Source organism: Podarcis tiliguerta (genome assembly GCF_965153285.1).
Source record: "Podarcis tiliguerta genome assembly, chromosome: 8".
Taxonomy (NCBI): Eukaryota; Metazoa; Chordata; class Lepidosauria; order Squamata; family Lacertidae; genus Podarcis; species Podarcis tiliguerta.
In genome coordinates, this window is record NC_139541.1 from 71,986,309 (window position 1) to 72,005,932 (window position 19,624).

A 19,624-nucleotide genomic window follows, 5' to 3' on the forward strand; every position below is an offset into this window, starting at 1 on the left:
AACTAAGAAGGCCCAGAAAACCCTGAAGGACTATTTTGAGATAAATTTGAACACTACGGTGGAGAAAAGAACTGTATGGGACGCAAGTAAAGCTGTTATGAGAGGGTTTCTGATTCAACAGAATACATTTAAGAAGAGATTACAAAAGGAAAAAAGAGAAAAGATCCTAGAGAAAATCAATGAGGGAGAAAAGAGACTAAGAGCAAAACCAAAATCACAAGAAATTTTAAGAGAAATTAAGTTATATCAAGTTGAATACATGCAAATGATAAATCAAGAAATTGAATGGAAAATAAAGCAAATGAGACAACGGACCTTTGAATCAGCAAACAAATGTGGAAAGTTATTGGCATGGCAAATAAAGAAGAGACAAAAACAGAACACGATAACAAATTTGGAAGTGGAAGGAAGAAATATACAGAACCCAGTGGAAATAAGGACTGCCTTTCAAAAATATTTTAAACAGCTTTACTTTCAGCAACCCCAGAATGAAGCAGATATAGAGGAATTTTTGAAAGAGAACGGGCTATCGAAAATATCTCAAGAAAGCAGATTGAAACTGAGCGATAGGATAACAGATCAAGAAATTCAGAATGCCATTCAGAATATGCAACTAGGCAAGTCTCCAGGACCGGACGGACTGACTGCCAAATACTATAAAGTATTGAAGGACTGGTTAATTCAGCCGTTGAAAGATGTTTGTAATGAAATACTTCAGGGGGAAAAAGCACCAGAAACGTGGAAAGAAGCTTTTGTCACGCTTATACCGAAGATAGAGACTGAAAAACATCAACTTAAAAACTACCGCCCAATATCGTTATTGAATGTGGATTACAAAATATTTGCAGATATTTTGGCTAGAAGATTTAAGAAAGTATTAATAGAGGAGACTCATAAAGATCAAGCAGGCTTTCTCCCAGGAAGACATTTATCTGACAATGTGAGGAATATAATAGACATATTGGAATTTTTGGAGGAAAAAATAAATACAAAAGCAGTTTTGATATTTGTGGATGCGGAGAAGGCCTTCGACAATATTTCTTGGAGTTTTTTGAAGAAGAATCTCCAAGGTATGGGGGTAGGCCAAGAATTTGAAAATGGTATAAGTGCAATCTATTCTGAACAAAAAGCTAAACTAATTGTAAATAATGTAATAACTGAGGAGTTCAGAATAGAGAAAGGCACACGACAAGGTTGCCCAATTTCCCCTCTGCTTTTTATATCGGTCCTGGAGGTGTTGCTGAATATGATTAGAAAGGACCAATTGGTTAGAGGGATACAGGTCGGATCTAAACAATATAAACTAAGAGCATTTGCAGATGATTTAGTTTTGACACTGCAGGAACCAGAATCCAGTGTAAAAAGAGTCTTAGAATTGATTCAAGAGTTTGGTCGATTGGCAGGGTTTAAACTAAACAAAGTTAAAACTAAGGTTTTGACAAAGAATTTAACAGAAACTGAGAAAGAAAAGTTTCAGAATGAGACAGGATTGACAATAGTGAAAAAAGTGAAATACCTGGGAATTACTATGTCTGCTAAAAATGGGAACTTATATAAAGATAACTACGATAAATGTTGGTCGGAGATAAAGAAAGATCTAGAAATATGGTCTAATTTGAAACTCTCGCTAATGGGTCGCATTGCTGTGATAAAGATGAATGTATTGCCAAGAATGTTGTTTTTATTTCAGACGTTGCAGATTATAGACAAAATTGACTGTTTCAGGAAGTGGCAAAAGGACATATCTAGATTTGTCTGGCAGGGCAAAAAGCCAAGGATAAAATTTAAAATATTAACCGATGTTAAGGAAAGAGGGGGCTTTGCCCTGCCAGACTTGAAACTTTACTATGAAGCAGCAGCTTTTTGCTGGCTAAAAGAATGGCTACTTCTGGAAAACACCGACATATTGGACTTAGAAGGATTTAATAATGCTTTTGGTTGGCATGCATATCTATGGTATGACAAGGTTAAAGTGCACAAAATGTTTAAAATCCACATTGTCAGAAATGCACTGTTTAAAGTTTGGATGAGGTATAAAGATTTGCTTGAAAATAAGACTCCAAGGTGGTTGTCCCCAATGGAAGCAAAAGCACTAAAAAAACTCAATATGGAGGCCAATTGGCCAAAATATTGGGAGATTTTAGAGCAAGATGGTGATAAAGTGAAATTACAGAGTTATGATAAATTAAAAAGTAAGGTTCGAGATTGGCTCCATTATCATCAAATAATGGAGGCTTTTAAAATGGATAGAAAAATTGGCTTCCAGGTGGAAAAATCAAAATTGGAAACAGAACTGTTAGAACCTAAAACTAAGATTCTGTCAAGAATGTATAACTTGCTGTTGAAATGGAATACACAAGATGAGGAAGTGAAATCAGTGATGGTTAAGTGGGCCCAAGATTTGGGTCATAACATAATGTTTGCTGACTGGGAAAGGTTATGGACCACTGGTATGAAATTTACAGCATCTAATGCCTTAAGAGAGAATATTATGAAAATGATATACAGGTGGTACATGACACCAGTCAAGCTTGCAAAAATCTATCACTTACCTGACAATAAATGTTGGAAATGTCAAGAGGCTGAAGGTACATTCTTTCACCTTTGGTGGACATGCCCAAGGATAAAGACATTCTGGGAGATGATTTATAATGAACTGAAAAAAGTTTTTAAATACACATTCTTGAAGAAACCAGAGGCCTTTCTCCTGGGTATGGTTAGCCAACAGGTGCACAAGAAGGATAGGACATTTTTTATGTATGCCACAGCAGCAGCAAGGATACTTATAGCACAGTATTGGAAGACCCAACAGCTACCCACACTGGAAGAATGGCAGATGAAAGTCATCGACTACATGGAATTGGCAGAAATGACCGGCAGAATCAGAGACCAGGGTGAAGAGACGGTGAAGGAAGACTGGAGAAAATTTAAGGACTATTTACAGAAACATTATAAGATAATGAACGTTTGATGACATCGGATTGAGGGCGGATGGGTATTTGGGAAAAAGTGATCAGAGAAAGATTTAATATTTTGCCAGACTTAAGGAAATGTAACCATTTACTAGACTTTAAGAGTATTAGAAAATTAAAATATGATAGAGGAAAAGAATTTGCAGACAGAATATTTGATTTGGAATACAGAGAAGGAAGGTCTGGGGAAGTCGGAGAAAGAAGTCAATGTAAAGAATATAAGGAGACAAAAATTGTTTTTAATATGTTTATTTTCTTTGTTGTATTTTGCTGTTTTGTGTTTGTGTGTTGTAGTATCTATTTTTCTGTTTTTTCTGTTTTTTCTTTTTTTTTTTTTTTTCTTTTTTCCTTTTAGGTGCTGTTGTGAGGTGGTTTGTTTATCGTTGTTTTAAGTTTTTGTTATAAAACTCAATAAAATATTATTTAAAAAATAATAATAATAATTGTATAGCACTGAAAAACTATACCTGCTTTTATAAACTCTTGTTCTTAGCAATAATGAATGCAGGTGCTACAAAGTTTAACAATGAATGAATGTGCAAAGGAATGCAAAACTCTTAAGTATAGAGATTTGATTTACTGAAATTGGGATTGCTTAAATGCGTTACTGTGCATTTAATTCTGAAATGTTCCCAAGTAACTCTTGTGTGTTTGGTTAACTTTAGTCACATGGGAGGTACCTTATTACATTCTGTGTTTTGTTTTGTGTGTAAGTGACTTGGAATGGTTGCGTCTCCAGGAACACCAAAGAAGAGACAGTGTTAGATAACTCTCTTTCTAAACGCAATAGAGCCGAGTGCTAATTTTTCCCTGTGAAGTCCAGAAGTCCAGTCAGGAGAAGTCTGCTGGGGGAAAAAGCGGAAACCTCTCATAAGGAACTACATCGGCGGTGGTGAGGACTGCAGGGCCTGCTTCCTTACAAGGTCTGTCTCCTTGTGCATGCTCTCCCGCTTGGACTACTGCAATGCGCTCTACGTGGGGCTACCTTTGAAAGTGATCCAGAAACTACAACTAATCCAGAATGCGGCAGCTAGACTGGTGACTGGGGCGCCCGCCGAGACTGCATAACACCGGTCTTGAAAGACCTACATTGGCTCCCAGTACGTTTCCGAGCACAATTCAAAGTGTTGGCGTTGACCTTTAAAGCCCTAAACGGCCTTGGCCCAGAATACCTGAAGGAGCGTCTCCACCCCAATCGTTCTGCCCGGATGCTGAGGTCCAGTGCCAAGGGCCTTCTGGCGGTTCCCTCACTGCGAGAAGCAAAGCTACAGGGAACCAGGCAGAGGGCCTTCTCAGTAGTGGTGCCCACCCTGTGGAACACCCTCTCATCAGATGTCAAGGCAGCCCTGTTCTGGGAAGTTTTTGATGTGTGGCATTTTAATGTATTTTTAATCTTTGTTGGAAGCCGCCCAGAGTGGCTGGAGAAACCCAGCCAGATGGGTGGGGTACAAATAATAAATTGTTATTATTATTATTGTTATTATTACATGGCCGAGCTGGGTAACATATCCAGAAGACTGAGTGCAAGTACAGTAGTACCTTTGGTTAAGAACTTAATTCATTCTGGAGGTCTGTTCTTAACCTGAAACTGTTCTTAACCTGAAGCACCACTTTAGCTAATGGGGCCTCCCATGGCTGCCACGTCACCACTCCAAGATTTCTGTTCTCATCCTGAAGCGAAGCTCTTAACCTGAGGTACTATTTCTGGGTTAGCGGAGTCTTTAACCTGAAGCGTCTGTAACCTGAAGCGCCTGTAATCTGAGGTACCACTGTACTGGAAAGGGGGGGCGGAGGGCACCTGGCGCCCTGCTCCCCAAGTCTGTGCCGGCACTCTGCTCCAAATATAAGTCGCACTTTAACTTTTCACAGTCAGAATTGGGGGGGGGGGGAGAGAGTGGCTGATATTCGCGCCAATACGATAAATGTAAATACTTTGCAGATATTCTTATTTACCTATATGTTCTCCAAGTAAAAGCTTTTGAATATCTTGACGAGTGTTTGGACATTGCTTTAATCTCAAGGGACTGGGCTTCCTAGCTGCAAATTAGCTACTCTGCCAAGAAAATCTACATATGTGTAAAGCAAGAATACCTCAGTGTAACAACTAGAGCTTGTTTACCTTTATTTGAATAAATGGGAAAGCAAAGCACAGGCGTATTCTGAGTCGACACCCACATCTTTAATCCACAGTCAACGTCTGTAACCTCAAGGTGTCGCTGCTCTGCAGTGCCCTTCAGCCTTAGCCTGTATGGGCAATAGTGTGTATTGACAACCACATCTTTTACTGGCAGCCAACATGGTGCATCCAAGTTGTTGTTGCTGAGTTCCAGCTCCCTTCAGTCCTTCAGCCCAACAATATCTAGAGGGAGGGCACCTCACTGCTACTCCTAATCTATTGTAATTATTGAGGCGGGGGTATAACTGTTCATAGAAACTGTAGCCTTATTAGACTCTACCAACTGGTGGGGTCTGCGTTGCTCCCGGGAGGGAGAAAGGAAGTCAAATGACACCGAGGTTGATTCAGAGAAAGAATTTATTCTGCTCTCCGGATAGCAGAAGGCACTTGTGTGGTCAGTCCACAGCAAGTCCAAAGAAATGAGAAATTTCATGCAGTATATATATCCTCCAGGCACCCTCTCCCCACTCCCCCAGGAATCCAACCACGTCAGCTTATACACGTAAGTTGACATCCATGCCCATAAACAGATATTCCTGTTCCGGTACTCTTGACCATAAAAGGTTGTTCCTGTTCCCATACTCTTATCTTGGGGCAGGAGGTCACCAACTCTAAGAGCGCTCCTGGCGCCGTTCCCGGGTCTCTTGTCAGAACTGACAAGGTCTGTGCGTCTTTGTGGTCAGGATGTTAGATAAGACCCAGATGTGCCATCCTTGCTCCACTGGAACTGGCAAGGTCATCCACTGCTGTCACGGACTGATAAAGGAGAGAGCTTTGAGCACTTATATAACAACAACAACAACAACAACAATAATAATAATAATTTATTATTTATACCCCGCCCATCTGGCTGGGTTTCCCCAGCCACTCTGGGCAGCTTCCAAAAGAATATTAAAATACTGTGATACATCAAACATTAAAAGCTTCCCTAAACAGGACTGCCTTCAGATGTCTTCTAAAAGTCTGGTAGTTGTTGTTCTCTTTGACATCTGGTGGGAGGGTGTTCCACAGGGAGGGCGCCACTACTGAGAAGGCCCTCTGCCTGGTTCCCTGTAACTTGGCTTCTCGCAGTGAGGGAACCGCCAGAAGGCCCTCGGTGCTGGACCTCAGTCTCCGGGTAGAACGATTGGGGTGGAGACGCTCCTTCAGGTATACTGGACCGAGGCCGTTTACGGCTTTAAAGGTCAGCACCAACACTTTGAATTGTGCTCGGAAACGTACTGGGAGCCAATGTAGGTCTTTCAAGACCGGTGTTATATGGTCTCGGCGGGCGCCCCCAGTCACCAGTCTGGCTGCTGCGTTCTGGATTAGTTGTAGTTTCCGGGTCACCTTCAAAGGTCACCCCCCACCACTTTCTGAACATGGCCCAGGAGGAAGGAGCGGAACCACTGTATGACAGTGCCCCCAACTCCCAGCCCCTCAAGACGGTCCAGAAGGATGTTATGGTCGATGGTATCAAACGCCGCTGAGAGATCCAGCAGAACTAGGAAACAGCTCTCACCTTTGTCCCTAGCCCGCCAGAGATCATCAGCCAGTGCGACCAATGCAGTTTCAGTCCCGTGATGAGGCCTGAATCCCGACTGGAAGGGATCCAAATGGTCCGCTTCTTCCAGGCATGCCTGGAGTTGTTCAGCAACCATTCGCTCAATCACCTTGCCCATGAATGGAAGATTTGAGACTAGGCGATAGTTGGCCATCGTAGCCGCATCTAAAGATGGTTTTTTAAGAAGCGGTTTAATAACCGCCTCTTTCAGCGGGTCTGGGAAGGCTCCCTCACAGAGGGAAGCATTCACCACCCCACAAAACCCATCGCCCAGCCCTTCCCGGCTAGCTTTTATAAGCCAGGATGGGCAAGGATCAAGGAGACAGTTGGTTGGTTTCACTCATCCAAGCAGCCTGTCCACATCCTAGGAGGTAACAGATTGGAATTGATCCCACAAAATTTGACTAGACAGGACTCTAGCACTCTCCCACCCCGGCCCTGCTCCCACGGTGGCATCTACCTCTTCCCGAATCTGAGTGACTTTATCTGCAAAAAACTTTGCAAAATCATTGCAGGAGATCACGTGGCCCTTGTTTATACAGCTGGCTTTCTGTTTATACATTGACTCAAGAGCTCAAGCTAATGCAATTTAGAAATGCTCCCTTGGAGGAGGAAAAATGAGGATTGGGTCCCGTTTCAGACTGACTGCACAGAAAACCCATTCCTTCCCCCTTCAAAACGGCTGCTTTTCTCTCTATGGCAGCTTCTTCAAGGAGATGCTAGATTATTCCATTGAACTGGCATCATCTGCATGCTGCTTCCATCATTCATGTGGCCGGACTCTTCACCAGCATTTGTATCCTCTATCGGCATGATGAAACCTTTCTTTAGCAAAACAATAGTGGATGTCCTGAAAACTTGCTTGAATTTCTCCCCAACGAAGAGATAGAGAATTGGGGTCAGGCAGATATTCAGACAGAGGCTAATGCTGAAAATGATCCGCAGGACTTCTACTGTTGTTCTCTGGTCTTTATGAAACAGCGAGAGAGCATAATAGAGGTAGAAGGGAAGCCTGAAGATGAAGAAACATGCCACAGAAACCACAAGGACTTGGAAAGGCTTCCCAGCTCTCCTCGCCAGTTTTTTCTTCTTTATTTCCTGACACATCCAATGATAGCAGCCCACAATGATGAAGAAGGGGAACAAGAAGGTGAGCAGAAGCCGAACCACAAAGACTGCCAAATCAATTTTGTAGTTCAGAGCCTCTGCTTTGTCCTTATCCTCATTGATAAAGAAAGCAAAATTTTTCACACAAACCTCTTTTTTGTCACCTTGAATCACATAGGAAACCAGATAGGGAAGGGACATGACCACGGAAAGGGTCCATACTCCTGCAAGCACTCTCCTTGCTCGGGGTTTTGTGCGGTTCCGTCGGGACCAGAGCGGATGGCAGGTTATCAAGTAGCGGTCCAGGCTGATGATGGTGAGCAAAAAGACTGGGGTGAGCATACCTACAGCGATGCAGAAGTTGACCGCCCTGCACAAGAATGGGCCAAAGATCCAGCGGAAATCGAGGACATCCTGGACAACAAAAAAAGGCAGACAGGAACAAGAAACCAAGTAGGACAGAGTGAGGTGGAGGAACCAGATGGTGTTCACTGTCCTCTTCATCTTCACACAAAGTAACCAGAAGATGTGCCCATTCATGGCTGCGCCCACCAGGAAGGATACCAAGATGATGCTAGCAAGGCCCCAACGCAGGGGAGGTTCATCTGTTGGGTCAACTTGGCTGAGGTTCATTTCTGTTGGTCTGGCCATGTTGCCTTTTTCCATGAGATCCTGGAAGAAGATGGGGAAGAGAGGCAGATGAAGGGAAGAAGAAATGTAAGAAAGAAAAGACTATAAGATGCAAAGAGGCTGAGAACTTCTGGGGTGTCAGCGAAGCTCAGATGCTGACAGGGAGAGAACAGTAAGCAGCGGAAAGCATGGAGGAGGGGGAGAGCAGCTGTAATCTGAGCTCTGAACAAAGGGGAGGGGGGAAACAGGACCAGAGGGACAGACAGCTGTGTGAGAGCTCCGATAGTGAGCCAGATGTTGGAATGCAGAAAATATTCTCTCCCAAATCTCGTAAGATCTCAAAAGTGGCTGAGACGCGTGAAAGATACTGGAAGAGAAGGTGGGGGCTTCTATGCTGGGGAAGGGGGAGGAGCTCAGTCTGGGCTCTGTCCTAGTTTGTTATTTTAGCAATAAATCTGAAATAATTAACAGCCAGAGTCATCTCACATTTGTGGGAGAGACCAAGCCATAACATGGAGATATCCGGAGAAACAGTTGGTTCCACTGCACTTCTAAGCTAATGAACTTCACATTCTAAGCTCAAAATAAGATAGTAATTTAGATGTTCTTTAGAACCAACCAATAGCCTCAAGACACCTTAAACCAGAGGCGTGGGAATCTTTTCAGCCTTAGGACTGCATTCCCTTCTGGGCAACTTTCCAAGACCCATGTGAGTGGTGGCCAGGGCCAAAGGCACAAGTGTGTGGAAAAACAGGTGCTAATTATACTTTTGTGCAGTAAGCACACACACTCACACACCTTTCACTATGCTCCTTACAGGCAGGCAAGAGGTCTTATATCCTGCCCTTCCAGCCAAAGGAGACGAAAGGGTGGCAAAGTTCAAGGACACATTCCAGCCAGGCAAAAATACCTGAGGTGTGAAGTAGGACCAGTGAGGGGTGGCCTGGGGAGAGTTCCAAGGGCCCCACAGAGATGCCTGGAGGTCCACAGGGGGCCTCAAGAGCCCTGCTCCTACATATATAGGGGAGCTTTCCTAACAACTCTCAGCAACCTTAAGCAAACATTTCTCAGGATGCTTTGAGGGGAGCCATGGCTATTTAAAGCAGTATGATATTGCACTGGTCATGCTGGTTGGGCCTGATGGGGGGAGCCGGGATCTCACAACATCCCACAACATCTGGAGGGCCATGGGTTTCCCATCCCTGTAGCAAAGTTTCTCCCCCCCCCAAGGGATGAACTCCTAGAATGCTAAATCATCTGCAATTCAGATCTCTAGCCAACAGACCCTCATATTACCTGCAACACTGATGTCCTCTCTTCCACTTTTCTGCATCTCAAGATGGGAACAGAGTCTAGGAGAGCTTCCTGGAAGCAGATTTATTGCACCGCGAAAGTGTGCTGGACAGGCAGAAAAGTTCACACAAACACTCCACAAACTGTCCTATCTGCTGAGTATGCCTCACTCACCTGACGCATCAGTCCGCTGTTCTAAAAAGGCTGGTCCTCAAAGCTTTCTGCTGTCCTGTTCTGCTTTCAAAGAAGAAATGATAAAGGCATTGTAGGGTGCAATGTCTTTAAGTTGTGAAATATGAAGCACCGATTTATCTTAAAAATGAATTCTCTGTAACTACTAGCATTGCGTCATGCTTAGTTTCCTGAATGAACTCCTTCACTCCTCTTCAAGGAACAACCATGTGCTTTCTTCTGATAATATTCTGCGAAAATAGAGACACTGTCAGCCCATTTGGATTGTGGGAGGAAACCCACCAACCACTGGGAGGTGAACTGCAAAGAGTGAACATAATGTGTTTCTGCATGGATTGCAATATGGGGAAATTCTAGTTAGTGGAGGAAACATTATGATTGAGACATAATCCTGCCCATCACTGAAATATGGAAGGCCAGATAGGAGGAGCACTGTGAATGAACAAGCCTGTAAATTGTGAGGAATGAAATTCCTCTCCACCTGGTGTGTTTTTCTGTTAAATTATATGAAAACTCCCTGCAGGCTTGGGCAAAATGGTTGATGAGTAGGGCTTCTTCGGAGTGCGCTGTCAAGTCTGCATCATCTGCAAACATCTCTTGGATAAGAACCCGCCACACTTTTCAACTTGATATTCAACTACATTATGCCTAATTTCATTCATAACGGGGGCTGTAGGATGACACAACAATGAACATCATCAGACATGTCCCCATTCCCCCCTCCATTTCTAGGCATTTGCACTTCATAAGTAAATTATAAATAAGTAAATGATCTAGCTCTGCCTACACTGACATTCCAGGCGTTCAGAGAGGGGTCCCTCCCTTCTCTACTTGGAGATGGTGGAAATTGAACTTTCTGCACTCAGAGCCTGTGCTCTTTCACTGGGTTATGGCTTTCACTGTGACTATCCGAATGCCACACTAAAGGAGAAGTGTGAGGAATCAGTGAATAGTTTGGTTATGGAACTCACTGTTGGAATCTCCGCTCGGCCAAGCTGATTTTCTTCCCCCGAGTCCTTTGGAATCGCCTCCCGATGTGTTTAACGACCTGAGCCTTTGATGAGGCTCCAAGGCATGTTCCATTCAGCAGAGTTTCCAGCACAGGAAAGAGACGAGAGGTTTGGGCTACATTGCTACATTATCCTAACCATGCAGACGAAAAACACATCCTGTCTCTATGAAAGCAGAGAGCAACCGGAACAAAGGAACAAAGGAAACAGGAAACCAGTAACGTCACATCCATCTCTAGTCTCCCATGAGACTTCCAATAGCCTGGAATGTCTCTGGAATGTAAACAGAGTCCTGTAACTCCAAGCAGCTGCTCAGTGGCAAAACAGAAACTAACACTCACCCCTATAGAAGGCAGTACTGGCCGTCATATTTTGGATGACTATAAAACCAAATTAGACAAATCCATGGAGGAGAGGGCTACTAGCCATGATGGCTATCCTCTCCCTCCACAGTTGGAGGCAGTAATGCATCTGAATCCCAGTAGCTGGGAACCACAGCAGGATTGGATATTCTTGTTCTCAAATCCTGCTTGCAGGTTTCCCACAAGCATCCATTTGAAGAAGAAGAGTTTGGATTTGATATCCCGCTTTATCACTACCCAAAGAAGTCTCAAAGCGGCTAACATTCTTCTTTCCCTTCCTTCCCCACAACAAACACGCTGTGAGGTGAGTGGGGCTGAGAGACTTCAGAGAAGTGTGACTAGCCCAAGGTTACCCAGCAGCTGCATGTGGAGGAGCGGGGAAGCGAACCCAGTTCACCAGATTACGAGACTACAGCTCTTAACCACTACACCACACTGGCTCTCACTGTGAGATTTGCCCACTGTGAGAACAGGATGCAAGACTAGATGGGCCATCAGCCTGCTCCAGCAGGCCCATCTTATGTTCTTGGGACTCTCTGGTGGGCCCCGGAAGTATATGTCAGCTGGAAACTGGGACTGAATGAGCCAAGAACCACCAACGGGCTTTACAAAGCTCTTTGCAGTTTTTGCTGCAAGCCTGCCACAGGCTAACATGGTGCCCTCTGCACAAGCTCTGTGGATTAAGGTTGGGAAATACCATGGGGCTGTAAACATGCAGGATGGCCACCGCCCAAAGGCAAGTGGTTTGTTGATGGAGATTAGCAAACAGGGGAGGAAGGGTGGGAGAAGTAAGTACTGATAGTGAAGAATCAGAGGTCCATCTAAAAAGACATAAAGAACGACTACACACAGCACTAATAATGGCTTTCGTCTAAAATAAACCTAGATTGAATAAAAATACCTTAATATGGGCAGAGCGTATACTGAAATGCTGATCATAACAAGTATACTAAATTGCTGGAAAGTGAACTTCTATGTTGTGATAATTTTTTATTGTGCCTGCTTGTTTTTAGGTCTGATTCCCCCTTCCTGTGGTATTTTCTTATTAATGTTATATGGAAACTGCTTTTTGATTTAAACACGATACAATTCTTGCTCAATAACTAAAGTCATCCAACGATATGGCCCTGTAGGAGATCGTAAGGAAAAAAGTTTGCATAAACTGTAGGAAATATATTGCGTGCTCTCTCTCTCCGTGTGTGTGTGTGTGTGTGTGTGTGTGTGTTATTTATTTGGTTTTTCAGATCAAATTTTTACAATCACATATCCAACATACAACATAAAAACAAGATTCCAAAGAATCTCCTGGACTTCCCTCCTCCCCTTTGTGGGTCCTATTGTTAATAATTTCCTCCTGCATCTTACATGATAATCCAAACCTTTTACATCTCCATTGTGTCCAAAATCCACCATTAAGCTACACGTGTTATTCCAATTTTACTAATGGTTTTAGCTGTTTACAATGGTTTTTAAGATAAATTATAATTTTTCCCCATTCCTCATTAAAATTTTGGTCTTCCTGATTTCTGATTCTTCCGGTCCTTTTACATATTGCTGTATATATACAGCCCAGGATAGATTCTACATCCAGGATGGAGAACCTGTGGAACTCCAGAGGTTATCGGATTACAACCCCCGTAATCCATGACAACTGGCCATGATGGCCGGAGCTGATGGGAGTTGGAATCTAACAACACTTGGAAGGCCACAGATCCCCCTTTGCTGTTCTATAGGGAGATAGCAGATCACCTTCAATTGAATCTGCTCTTGCTGTTGGTCTCTTGCTGTTGCTCGCTCTCACCAGTGCTGTTGTTATCTCCATGTATCTTGAGATCTTCCACAAAATCTTCCCTCAGCAGATCAGTAATAGACATCATGAAGACCCGCTGGAATGTTCTCCCCAGCAAAGAGATAAAGAATGGGGGCAAAACGGATGTTGCAACAAACTCCAAGGGCAGTAATTAGTAAAAAAAAAAAACCACTTTCACAACTTCAGGCATCCCCTTGAGCAACTTGGAAACTTCATAGCGATGGCAAGGGAGATAACAGATGAAGAATGACACCACAGCAACTACCAGCACTCTGTAAGGATTTCCATTCCTCACTAACTTTTTCTTTTTCATGTCCCAACCCATCCAGAAATAGAAGCCCATTATGATTAAGAAGGGAAGTGGAAAAGCCAGCAGGAATCAAAGTAGAAAGAAAGCTCATGGAGATCCACCAGAGGAAATACAAATGATCCAATGTCCTTCTCCACCTTTTGAGTTTCCCAGAAATCCTATGCTCAGGTTGTATATATGTGAATATAGAAACTGTATGTACTAAAGCAGGCATAGGCAAACTCGGCCCTCCAGACTTTTTGGGACTACAACTCCCATCATCCCTAGCTAACAGGACCAGTGGTCAGAGATGATGGGAGTTGTAGTCCCAAAATATCTGGAGGGCTGAGGTTGCCTATGCCTGTCCTAAGGGCACCACAATCTCTGCTGACCTTCATTCCAAGGAAACCAAACCCTGGAGAAGCACTTAGAACCCCCAGAATCTCTCACTGCTTGGAGATTGGAATGGCATGTAACAATAGTAATTGGGCAAAATTCTTGTCTATTATACAGTCATACCTCATGTTGCGTCCGCTTCAGGTTACATGTTTTTGTGTTGTGTCCCACGGCAACCCGGAAGCACCGGAATGGATTTCGCTGCTTGCGCATGCGCAGAAGAGCTAAATCACGCCGCATGTGTGCGCAGATGTGGCACTTCAGCTTGCATCAGTTCCGTGTCACAGACGGGCCTCCGGAATGGATCCCGTCCGTAACACGAGGTTCCACTGTATGGGCCAGAGCAAAGTTCTTCAACGTTAGGTCCCCAGAAGTTGTAGGACTCCATTTCCCATAATCCCCAGCCACTGGTTGGGAAGATGATGGGAGTCAGAGTCCCAAAACATCTGAGGATGGGAAACCCCCTTGGACCTACCTGTTTAGATTGATTCATACCTGAGCCAACCTGATTTGGACACAGAATCCAAACTGAAATTCAGAAACCCACATCTTCTGTAGTTCCATTCATTTGCACTGCCAGATGCATTTGCCTCCCCCCCCCCTTACCTGGATACATAAAATTTGAATATATGGTAGCCCTCAAGAAGGGTTTAAGCCTGCTAGACATCTTTAAAGATTGCTTTTTTTCAAAATGTGTGAGAGAGGGACAAAGAGACTGTGCAGTTGCTTGAGTGCTAAATCCTGCCAGTTCTTGTGCACCTGTCTGCTCAGTTCCATGAAGATTTTAAAAAACAAATCCAAGCTTTATGGTTTAGGTGCACATTGTTTGTATGGTGATTGTTTGCTGGCTGTTCCTGTGCATAATCTAATGGGCTGTGTGAGTTTGTGCAAGACTTCTTGATGCATTTATACACACATGACAAAGCACTAACAAAGGCAAGACACATAAGTCTGAATAGAATTGTAAATAAAATGCAAAAACTAAATAATAATAATAATAATAATAATAATAATAATAATAATAATCTAAGGCCAAAATGCAGCAGGCAGGGAGCAGGGAGAGATCAAGGAAATGACATTGCTAACAAGACTGATTGGGAAATGATTGGGAAGCTATCACGCGGGTACTGCTGTAAAGGATAAATGAAAAACTAAGCAAATGTCACCAAACTCTTTCTAATATTGCGAGAGCAAAAAGTCCAGCTCTCCTTCTCCCATTTCCCACCTGGTCTCTCTCCTTTTATGGTGGTGTTTTGCAAATCAGCAACACTTTGCTGGCTACCTGGCTTTCTTAGAGAGTGTTTTGAGCTCAGGACTGGATGGGAACCCTCCAAATTGAATCCAGTAAGGTTCAGAATTTGGGGATTCAACCAGATTGGTTGCACAGTATTTGATCCTAACATAGGCCTGCAGTATAAACAAGGAGGCATCTGGGATTTGGCCAGGACTTAGCAGGAATCGGCAGTGTTAATTCATTTGTTGAAACACATCATTGCAGACTCATGGACAGGATGAGAAGTTTTTCTGCGGTAAATCCTGACGCATCTTCAAAAGACAACAAGCAGTGTTGACCAACAAGTTGGATGTCTTTAGACACCCAGTATGTCTCAAGTATGTAGTATTAGAGAAAGCAATTGATAGCTACGCCTCATGCTGACTACATTCTACATCCGTTTTCAGCCTCTGAATATCTGGGAGTCACAAGTGGGGGAAATGCTGTTGCAGTCGGGTCCTGGTTGGCCGCTGTAAGAAGGGAGTGCTGGACTAGATGGGCCATTGGCCTGATCCAGCAGCTCTCTTCATAAGCTCTGATGATTTGATGACGCTATGCATGCAATATTTTCTGCTTTAATGCATTAGGTAAAGGGTAAAGGGACCCCTGACCATTAGGTCCAGTCGTGCCCGACTCTGGGGTTGCGGCGCTCATCTCGCTTTATTGGCCGAGGGAGCCGGCGTACAGCTTCTGGGTAATGTGGCCAGAATGACTAAGCCACTTCTGGCAAACCAGAGCAGCGCACGGAAACGCCGTTTACCTTCCCGCCGGAGCGGTACCTATTTATCTACTTGCATTTTTGGCATGCTTTTGAACTGCTAGGTTGGCAGGAGCTGGGACAGAGTAATGGAAGCTCACCCCATCGTGGGGATTTGAACCGCCGACCTTCTGATCGGCAAGCCCTAGGCTCTGTGGTTTAACCCACAGCGCCACCCGCGTCCCTTTAATGCATTACTGAGCCTATAAAGAAAGAAGCAAGCAGAAAACCACACAAATAAATATATATATAAATAAATAACTCACAGCTTTTTATGGTGGAGATGAAAAGGCAGTGATGAGGAAAGAGTCACTGGCTGAATTTCAAGAAGACACACACACACACACACACACAAACTGCATTTTTCTTTTGAAAAAAGGTTTAGAGGTACTCTCATTTTCCTACTTATATTGAAATACTGCCCCTCAGTGAAGCCAAACTTAGATTCACAAAATGTTTAGGGGTATGCATACCCCTGCACCCCACCAGAAAAAAACACAGTGTGTGTGTGTGTGTGTGTGTGTGTGTGTGTGTTAAAGGTAAAGGACCCCTGGATGGTTAAGTCCAGTCAAAGGCGACTATGGGGTTGCTGCGCTCATCTCACTTTTCAGGCCAAGAGAGCCGATGTTTGTCCACAGACAGCTTTCCGGGTCACGTGGACAGCATGACTAAACCGCTTCTGGTGCAATGGGACACCGTGATGGAAACCAGAGTGCACAGAAACACCGTTTACCTTACAGTCACAGCGGTACCTGTTTATCTACTGGCATGGCGTGCTTTCGAACTGCTAGGTTGACAGGGGCTGGGACAGAGCAACGGGAGCTCACCCCGTTGCGGGGATTCAAACCACTGATCTTCTGATGGCAAGCCCAAGTGGCTCAGTGGTTTAGACCACAGCGCCACCTGCGTTCACTCTATATGGCTGCTTGAAATGGTGTGTGTGTGTGTGGTCTTCCACTTGGCCTTTCTCTGCCCCCATTTTAGAGAAGCTGGGTTTTTTTCTTTCCCTTTTCTCACTTCTGCTTATATTTATTGTGCCTGAACGAAACTGGTCTTGTTCCAGCAGAGTCCTGTCAGATCGTAGCTACAGTCAGAAGCTGAGGACCTGAGGGAGCTGATCCACTTGCTACAAGGTAAGGGGCTTTGTGGTTTCCTTTTGGGATTTTTTTGCGTATATTGGGCTTATTTTAACTGTGTAACAGGCCTTGGAACTATTTGGTGAAGGGTGGGCTTTCAATGGACCCCAGTGGGGGGAGGGTCCCATTGTAGTTGTTGGGACAGAGCAGTTGCAGGATCAGAAGGCAGTACTACAAGATCAGTGCAGTGCGATTACACCTGTGGAGCCAATACAGGTCTCCTGCATATATAATATTAAGGTGATTTCAATTAAAAGAAACAAAGCAATACAGGAAAAAAAGAAGGAATGAGGGGGAAGCAATATACAATATTCCCATATATTCTTATATAAATTGGTATAGTGTTAATGTCCTAATGTTTATGTAAATGTTAATAGCCTACTACATTTTGTATAAACTCATTCCAAATGTTATCGTATTTATCCATACTGTAAGCAGCCAGTACATAAATTGTGTGTGATGTCATATAATCGGTCCATTGATTGAAGGGCATCATGGCTTTATTTTTCCAGTTCCTCAATATCAATCTCTTGGCCACCACTAGGGCACGGAAACTCCATTTCCATTGTCCCGTTGATCATTTCCACACTGCAGGTATATTGTTCAATAAAATTTTCTCCGCTGAAAGATTTAACTTTTTCCTCCACAGTCATAGTTGCACAGTCTATCCAGCACTTTCTCCCAGAACATGTTAAGTACAGAACATTGTACAAACACACCGTAGATTCCGGCATATAAGACGACTTTTTAACCCCCGGAAAAGAGGTTAAAAAGTCGGAGGTCGTCTTATACGGCGGGTATGGGCGGTGCGGAGGAGACCCCGCCCACTGATGCTGCTGCGGCAGCTCCGAAGCAGCAGCAGCAGCCAGTGGCGGGCTCCACTCCTCACCGGGCGGCTTTCTCCTGGCGCGGAGCTGCCCAGCGTATTAGGTGACTGGGCTTATAAGACGAACCCCCAAATTGAAGCTGCCAATTTGGGGGGTCATCTAATATGCCCAGTCGCCTGATACACCGGAATCTACGGTATGTTTCAAGGAGGCATTGTCCTTACCACATCTCCAATGCTGAGCTATCTTAGCTAACCCATTGTTATACAGCCATAAAGGAGTCCAATAAACTACATATTATTTTCTATTGTATTAGTCTTAATTTTAAATCTAATGACACCTCCTGGGTATTGAAGCTGAAACATTTCCCCACTGTCAATATAGCTCTCCTGCATGTAAATTTGCTCCATGATAACTGTACCACTTTCTCACCCTTCTCCCTTCTGGTAAACCACAGAAATTCCAATGCTAGAAGTCAGGTAAGCACTGCTACCCCACCAACGACAGTTGGGAGGGTCTCAATCTTTATCCCTTTTAACAAATGCATGGTAGAGAGAAATTCAGTTCACGAACCTTGCAGTTACTGTATTTCCATGGTGGTGGCCTTGCATTTTCTCCCTCTACTTCGACAATCGTTGCTGCCCCTAGCCTAGTGGCGGCATTTAAGAATATATCCTTTATATCCTGCAAGCTCCAGTTTTATTCTGCTTTGGTCAGACCACACCTAGAGTCCTGTGTCAAGTTCTGAGCGCCACAATTTAAGAAGGATATTGACAAGTTGGAATGTGTGCAGAAGAGGGCAACCAAGATGGTCAAAGGGTCTGGAAACCAAACCTTATGAAGAATGGTTGAAGGAGCTGGGTGTGTTTGGCCTGAAAAGGAGAGGATATGATAGCCATTTTCAAATATCTAAAGCACTGACACAAGGAGGATGGAGCAAGCTTATTTTTTCCTGCTCCTGAAGGTAGGCCACAAACCATTCGCTTCAAGGTCCAAGAAAGGCAATTCTGACTAAACATCAGGAAGAACTTTCCGACAGTAAGAGCTTTTCAAGAGTGGAGCAGACTCCCTCAAGAGGTTGTGGACTCTCCATCCTTGGAGGTTTATAAGCAGAGGTTGGATGATCATCTGTCATGGATGCTTTAGTTGAGATTTATGCATTGCAGGCGGTTTGACTGGATGACCCTCAGGGTCCCTTCCAACTCTACAACTCTATGATTCTATTATTCTATTTATATCCTCCCTTTTTCCAAGATTGGGACTCAAGGTTTAATCTGTGTCCTTCTGTTTAAATTGTAGGAAAAAAGGAAAAAAGCACACATCCCTTTGAGCTTACACACTTGGCTGCAGGTATTAAGGGAACCATCGACACAGATTAAAACAACGCTGATAAAGAAAACATAGAAAAGAGCAATAAAGTGATTAAATTTAAACAATACAAATTAATTGTAAAAGTAAAAGTGATTAAATTTAAACAATACAAATTAATTAAAACACAGACTGAGGTTTTTAGCAGGACTGTGCTTTTCAACTTTCCCTACTCACCTTTAAATAAAGAAACAGGACTTACAGAACTGAGACTGAGAGCCATTTTAAGTAGTGAAGAAAAATACCACTGTATATATGTGGAGTGGCATTCCCTCCTGACAGTATAACTGAAAAACTGCTGTGTCCTGCCTCTCTAGCCAGTTGCTGGTTTTCTCTGAGACACCCTCTGCTGGTAAACAATCCATTCTTGGTTTCCTCTCCCTTCAGCCCTTTGGTTCCAGCAGCAAAAAATGGATTTCCTTTTGATTTACGTCTACAGTGGAAGGTACTCTACCCTCCGTCAGCTCCATCATCTAATCTAAA

General features: G+C 43.7%; 1 protein-coding gene across 4 annotated transcripts; it reads right to left on the reverse strand.

The window, feature by feature from the left end:
- Window positions 1–7,223: 7,223 nt before the first annotated feature.
- LOC310684524 (putative G-protein coupled receptor 33) lies at window positions 7,224–13,967 on the reverse strand. 4 transcript variants are annotated; one of them, XM_083455802.1, is made up of 4 exons: window positions 13,035–13,967; window positions 10,076–10,143; window positions 9,896–9,955; window positions 7,224–8,470 (listed from the first exon to the last, which is right to left on the reverse strand). In XM_083455802.1, exons 3-4 carry the CDS (start codon window positions 9,902–9,904, stop codon window positions 7,400–7,402), a joined length of 1,080 nt encoding a protein of 359 aa, XP_083311928.1. In that variant the 5' UTR covers window positions 9,905–9,955; window positions 10,076–10,143; window positions 13,035–13,967; the 3' UTR covers window positions 7,224–7,399. The 4 variants fall into 4 exon arrangements, with proteins under 4 accessions (XP_083311928.1, XP_083311925.1, XP_083311927.1 ...); XM_083455799.1 differs by having other exon boundaries at window positions 9,896–10,143; XM_083455801.1 differs by having other exon boundaries at window positions 9,896–10,143; window positions 13,087–13,101.
- Between the last annotated feature and the right edge of the window lie 5,657 nt (window positions 13,968–19,624).